Genomic DNA, 6447 nt, shown 5'->3' on the forward strand with positions numbered 1-6447 from the left:
CAGTGGCAGTTGTCATTAGTACTTGAAACCAGTTCTCTATGACATATACTCAGGAGTTACATATCCAGAATCTTCTTTTTCCATGTGCTATCTATCCTGATATTTAAACACTGTCATTGTTTCCTTTACCTGTTTTTTTTCTTGTTTTCTATGTAATCTTAGTTCCTTTAACAACTGCATATATAAGGGAAAAATAGAAGTTTATCAGTATTATTTCCAAGATGTGGCATACAGAATTGAATCTAATATTCCAGCTCTATTGTGATCACATCAAATATAGTGGGATTTGCTTCCCTTATCTTTTTTTTTTTTTTTGCTTCCTTTATCTTGTTCATATTTTTCACTTGATAAAATAATGGCACACAAGTCAGAGTATGTTTTTTTTGGTATCTTGTCTTTGGACATTTGCTACTTGTACCTAAAATTTAGAGTTTTCATCTATATTGTTTAATTTTATTTTGTTGATTTTGACCCATCATTAAGTCAGTTCTTCATTTTAGCTTTTGCTTTTGGTATGTGATGTTAACCAGTCTTCTAGTTTGGGTTTTCAGTTTATTTGAAAGATAGTGACTTTTTCATGTATATCATTTTTCCTGAAATTTTCATGGATAACTTTTAATCACATGCTTGTTTACCTCTCCTGATTGATCTTGTTTTAGTATTTAATGTTTGTTAAGAATGATGAGTTAGTGTGCAAATCTAACAGTATTCTCATTTAGCCCATCTTTCCATTTGGGCTTATCAGACTGTTTCTCAGGATTGTTTTCTTCCACATCTATCTTTTACATATTGGTCCTCATTAAATTTTTTCTTTGTTCTGTCCTCTTTTACTTTTCATGGATACCATCTTATCCACACTTGTGGATATAATTATGACCTGTATACCAACAACTCTCAAACTTGTGTTTTTTGTTAACTTATGTCTTAATCTTTAGACTCAAACATCCAAATTACATTACTACAGATTTTTCTGTTTTTTTTTTTTTTTTTTTTTTTTTTTTTTTTTATATTCATCCCTTGCTCTCAAACCTTACTGCCTTAGAATAGACCTTCATCATTTCCTATCCAGCCCACAGCTTATTTCCTAACTGGTTCCTTTACTTCCAGTTGTGTATACTCTTCAAATTCAGAATGTAACCAGAGTTAGAGGAATCTTTCTAAAACATAAGTTGGATCATTCCATTTCCATTGGTAATTTTTTTTTTATTTTCCACCAATTTCAAGATAAAATTTAAACTCCTTAGCTTCATCTACAATTCCTTCGTAAATAGCCATAAGTTATCTACCTTTGATGACTAGGTTAAAAAAAGCTATTAATGCTTCAAATATTTCAGGGTAATATATCTGAGGATAATTTTGAAGGTGGCATATGAATTGATTTACATGGAAATTTTATTTGAAAGTTGTAATTGAAATGTTACAATAATTAGTAAAATCTAAAATCACTGGCAATATGCTATGTGTGTCAATATGACTGAACACGGGGCTGGGGATGTGGCTCAAGCGGTAGTGCGCTTGCCTGGCATGCGTGCGGCCCAGGTTCGATCCTCAGCACCACATACAAACAAAAATGTTGTGTCCACCGAAAACTAAAAAATGAATATTAAAAAAAAATATGACTGAACACATTAGGAAAATTTCTGAAAAGTCTGATTCATATAAATTCCTTTGATTTATTTAGAACATATTTCATATTCATTTTGTATTATTCTTCATTTGGTAATGTTAGTATATAAAATCTAACTTATAATCTTATTAAAGTTAATTTATTAAAAAGAGATCAAGAATAAGCTTTATATTCTTGCCAGATATATGCTTCCTATGAGTTCTTAGCAGTGTAGTTTGAATATGAATAAAAAATGTACTGAGAAGTTAATTATCTATGAAGAGAAGAATAGACACTTTTATGAAAACTGGTTGTAAGTCTTTGGGAAGCAGATGAGGAAGAGGTGAGCATATATTTAAAAATAAAACTGAAAGGTCTCTTAAAACATATTTAGTACTACTTTAGAATGTTCAAAGTGCTTTTATATATACATCATTTTATGAGATAAAGAAGTTGAGAAGCAAAGAGATTGGGACTGGACCACGGTCATATGGCTAGTTATTTGCACATCTGATATTAGAATCTAATTTTCTGATTCCTAATTTTATAACTGTTTTCCTTAGCTTAACAGAAACTTGTTGTGATAACATGGAATAAGAAGTGAAATCAACAGGGTATCAAAACAAATTGAGTTTTAACATTAAGGACAGTGTTGTTTTTAGAATTGCATTACACATAGAAATATGAGTCCAATAAGAGGTGTTAAACTTGTAGTAGAGTAGGAAACATTGTAAGTATCTAGCAGTGGAAGTTTATTCATCTGGAGTGCTTCCTGGACTTGAAAACCTGACTGTGGCCAAATTCTTGTTATGGTGTTCCAGTCCTAGAGAAGTAAGCTTTAAGAAAAACTGGTGTCACTAAGAGTTAGTTACTTTTTCAGTACTGAAACAGCCACTATCCCTTTTTCTTGTTTAGTCATAGCCATTGCCGCCTGACAATAGTATTTTCTGACTGGGGCTTGGTTGGCTATGAGAAGGTCCCCACTGTGTTCTGCACCATTAGCAAATCCTGCAGAATGCTGAGGACTTACAAAATAATAGGGACTAACCAGGCATGGTGGTACATGCCTTTAATCCCAGCCACTTGAGAGGCTGAAGCAGGAGGATCACAAGTGTGAGGCAAACCTTGGCAACTTAATGAGAACTTACCTCAAAATAAAAAAATAAAGCTGGGTTCAATGGCCCATGCCTATAATACCAGTGGCTCAGGAGGCTGAGACAGGCCTCACAAGATTCAAGATCTCGTGAGTTCAAAGCCAGCCTCAGCAATTTAGTGAGGCCCTAAGCAACTTAGCAAGACCCTGTCTCTAAATATCAAAAGGCCTGGGAATGTGGCTCAGTGGTTAAGTGCCCCTGGGTTTAATCCCTGATACCAATAAATAAATTAATTTTTAAAAAAAGGGCTGGGAATATAGCTTAGTGGAAAGTACCCCCCTGGGTTCAAACCCCCAGTACTATAAAAAGAGAAAAAAAACCAACTAGCTTCAGAGAGCAGTTACAGGAAGCTTTTTTCCTCACATACCTGGTGAGAAATCTCTTGGTAAAGAGTTAGCCCAGACTTAAAGTTTGAATGACTATAGCTTCTGTCTATATAATTAGTATAATGTAATTATTAACATCAGACAGAGGACAGAATGTAATCATCATTCAGAGCCATAATAAGATTACTCACACAGCACTGGGTTTGAGGAAAGCAAAGCACAAATAAGCCAATGGAATACCACCCACTGTTTAAGGCCAGGCTAATAGTAATAGGACTTGTTAATTTAAAGACAGATCCTGTGTTGATATATAGTACATCCAGATGTAGGTCCCAAAACACCTGTGCAACTTTCATGTGTCCTGGAAAAAGTGTAAAATTTTTCCCTTTGGTGGTTGATTATTGTTTAAACAATTCTCTGCTTAGGGAATTATGTAAGCAAGAAAAGCTTCAAAAGCTTGATGCTGCAACAAGGGGTACAGAGTAAAACAAATAATAGGGAGATATGTTTTAATATCCTTGTATAGGATTTCAGATTCTATTTTCTCAGATATAAAATTAAAGACATAGATTATTGACATTAATGACTGCTTTTGTGTATGTTTGTAATTTCTCAAGTACTTTGCTATACATTTGATGCTCAAGAAACTGAGCTGTATAGAGTGGGAATTAATCATTTCAGTCCTTAAATATTTATTGATGATCAGGCACTGTTCTAGGTGCTTAGGATACATTAACAAGGGAAAGATTCTGCTTTCCAATGAAGTTTATATTTTAGTGAGACAAGCAATAATATATTTTAGTGAGACAAGCAGTAAATAATAGTTATTGATAAATTCTATAGCATTTAGAAAATGATAAGTATGGAAGAACAAAGAGTAATTCAAAGAGGAATTGATTGGCAGTGAGATGGGGCATATGGATAAGGCCATTTGAACTGAATTAAATACTGAGAAAATAATAGTTGAACCTGCTTGAAGAAAGTGAGGCAGTAGCTAAAGGAAAATGAGGTCGATTCCAGCCAGCAGGGAGGTCCTAAGACCTTTTCTATGCTTGGTAGATTCAAGGAAAGGCAAGAAGACCTGTGAGTCTGTAGTAGAGTGGAGTTCCAAGGAAAATGTCAAAGAATCTCTGCTTAAAGGCAAACTCAGATTCCCATGGTTTAAAAGTCTTCACCAAAGTATAGTTAAGCTAAAATGTGAAACCATTTATGACTCTAGATTCTCTCTGTACTGCAGTTGCTTCAGTGAAATTTTTTCTTTATTATTTCCAGAAGGTGGGGGGAGTATGAAAAAAACCTTTATTATAATTTACATTTTATTATTATTCAGTAGTCTTTATTATATTGTTCCCAGCTAGTCTTATTTTCAAACATGGTTTTTACTGCAAGGGAAACTATTGCTTTGTCACAGTGTGATTTCATTTTGAGTTGTTAATTAAATTAAACCTTAAGGTTTGATTTTACTTTTTAGGGATAACATGGTAGTTACATAATTTATTAAATACTAATGCAGAAGACCTTATTTTATATTTATATTTCATCGTACATTCTCTCATTTTCATTTTATTTTGTAAGATACGGGCATAATGCAGGAGAAGCTACACACCATGCAGTGGATTCTGCCATCAATGTTGGTGTAACTGCCTATAATATTGACAACATTGGTATCAAAGCAGTGGTGAAGAAAACTGCAAAACAAACAGGACAAAAACTCCTTGAGGACTATCAAATACCTGGTGCTTCTCGGGGAGAAAGTCAAGAAGGAGCAGCAACTGCAAATATGAGAAAAGAGAAGGATGAAAAGACAGAAGAAGTAGAAAAGAAAGAAGGAAAGAAGAAAGATAAATAGTGGAAGTTCTGGGAATCACCTATACCAAAGCCTTACCAGATGGAGGAAATTCTATTTAATAGGCAAATGTGAAATTCCCTGCAAATTAATCAGTATTTTTTAAAATGCATTCATTCCTACAAAGTGACTGTCCTATGTTTTATGACATGTATTCCACTTACACAAGGAAAATAATCAGTATTCTTGCACCTGGCCTTTAGAAGTTTGCATTTATATTCTCAGTAAATTTATTGTTTCCCAAAATGCAGCCAAAATATTTTTGCAGTTAAAATAAAGCTTATAATACATGTGCTATAACCCTCATTAAACTTATTGTAAAATTATTTTTATATGTTATCTTTCAGAAAGTAGAAAATTATATATTTACATAAAATTTGGCATTTAGTAACCTTAGTTCTATTTATAGTGGGAAGGAATGACTTAACATACTGCCTCTTTTTGCACTAATTGTGGATCTTTTTAGACACTTGTCAGAATTTTCAGTGTGGAAGCTAAACAAAAACTATAATCTGAGCTAAAAGAATTCTTAGATAATATTTTAAAAGTGTTTTCAAAACAAGGATGAAGTTGGATCATGAAAAATGAGATTCTGTAAAATTATTTGGTAGCTTATATGTTGGTTCTGAAATGAGTTTTTTTTTTTAATTTAAAATCAATACAAATAAATCTGTAAATCTTTTGGATTGAGAATGGTATTGATTATTAAGAGCCTAGAAAAGTTTTCAGTATGACTGATATTGCATTAAAATTTGGAGTGATTATTATCAGCTTAATTGGACAAAAAGTACTCTAAAAAGTAATTTTGCCCTATATTGTTTCTCAGAAAGGCAAACACTTTGTTTAAAAAAATGTTTTTGGAAAAAAATATATGAGCCATTGAATTTACTGATGGTAAATATATTTTTATTTTTGGCTTTAGCCATTAGAATTTGTATTTTAAAAGCCAATAAGTTATTAAAAGGGAAGATCCTATTTGTGATCAAGGTAAACAATATGAAAACGTTAGGCTCAACTGGGTGTGTAGACACAATAGTTTCCACTTTGGGTATAAGAATATCCACCAATCTTAATTTAAGCTACAAATAGATAAGTAAATACTTAATGGCATTTTTGTTTACTGATTTTAAAAGATTGGTATTGATTTTCATAGCTATATTCTGTTGCAATCATTTGTAAATCTCTAGTGACTAGTTTGTGGGACTTTATTTGAAAATAGCTGAAGAAAGCACTTTGTGAATAAATTTGCTGAACTGCTTGGCCTTAAATGTATTCATTGGGCTTGTCTTTTAGGGACACAGAATTGGTGGAGCTTATTCATAAGGCCAAAGATAATGTACTAGTTGATAAGAGAAATAAAATTTGAATTGGTAAATAGCCTCCAGTCAGTCTTTGCTTTGTTCATGTTTAAGAAATGAAATGGCAAATAGTGGAGCCAAAGTTTGAAAAGTTACCTTAGATTAGAGGTCCACAGATATGCCTCATTAACCAAATCCAGCCAGCTATTGAAAGTTC

General features: G+C 32.7%; 1 protein-coding gene across 4 annotated transcripts in view; it reads left to right on the forward strand.

Moving 5' to 3' along the window:
• Window positions 1-6200, forward strand: part of Spart (spartin) — a 40044-nt gene extending 33844 nt beyond the window's left edge. For all 4 annotated transcript variants that reach the window (XM_076872397.1, XM_076872396.1, XM_076872398.1 and 1 more), the window contains exon 9: window positions 4662-6200. In XM_076872397.1, coding sequence (XP_076728512.1) covers window positions 4662-4935 — 274 coding nt within the window. In that variant the 3' untranslated portion in view covers window positions 4936-6200. The remainder of the gene's footprint in view (window positions 1-4661) is intronic.
• The last annotated feature ends 247 nt before the right edge of the window (window positions 6201-6447 follow it).

Source organism: Callospermophilus lateralis, chromosome 12 (genome assembly GCF_048772815.1).
Source record: "Callospermophilus lateralis isolate mCalLat2 chromosome 12, mCalLat2.hap1, whole genome shotgun sequence".
Taxonomy (NCBI): domain Eukaryota; kingdom Metazoa; phylum Chordata; class Mammalia; order Rodentia; family Sciuridae; genus Callospermophilus; species Callospermophilus lateralis.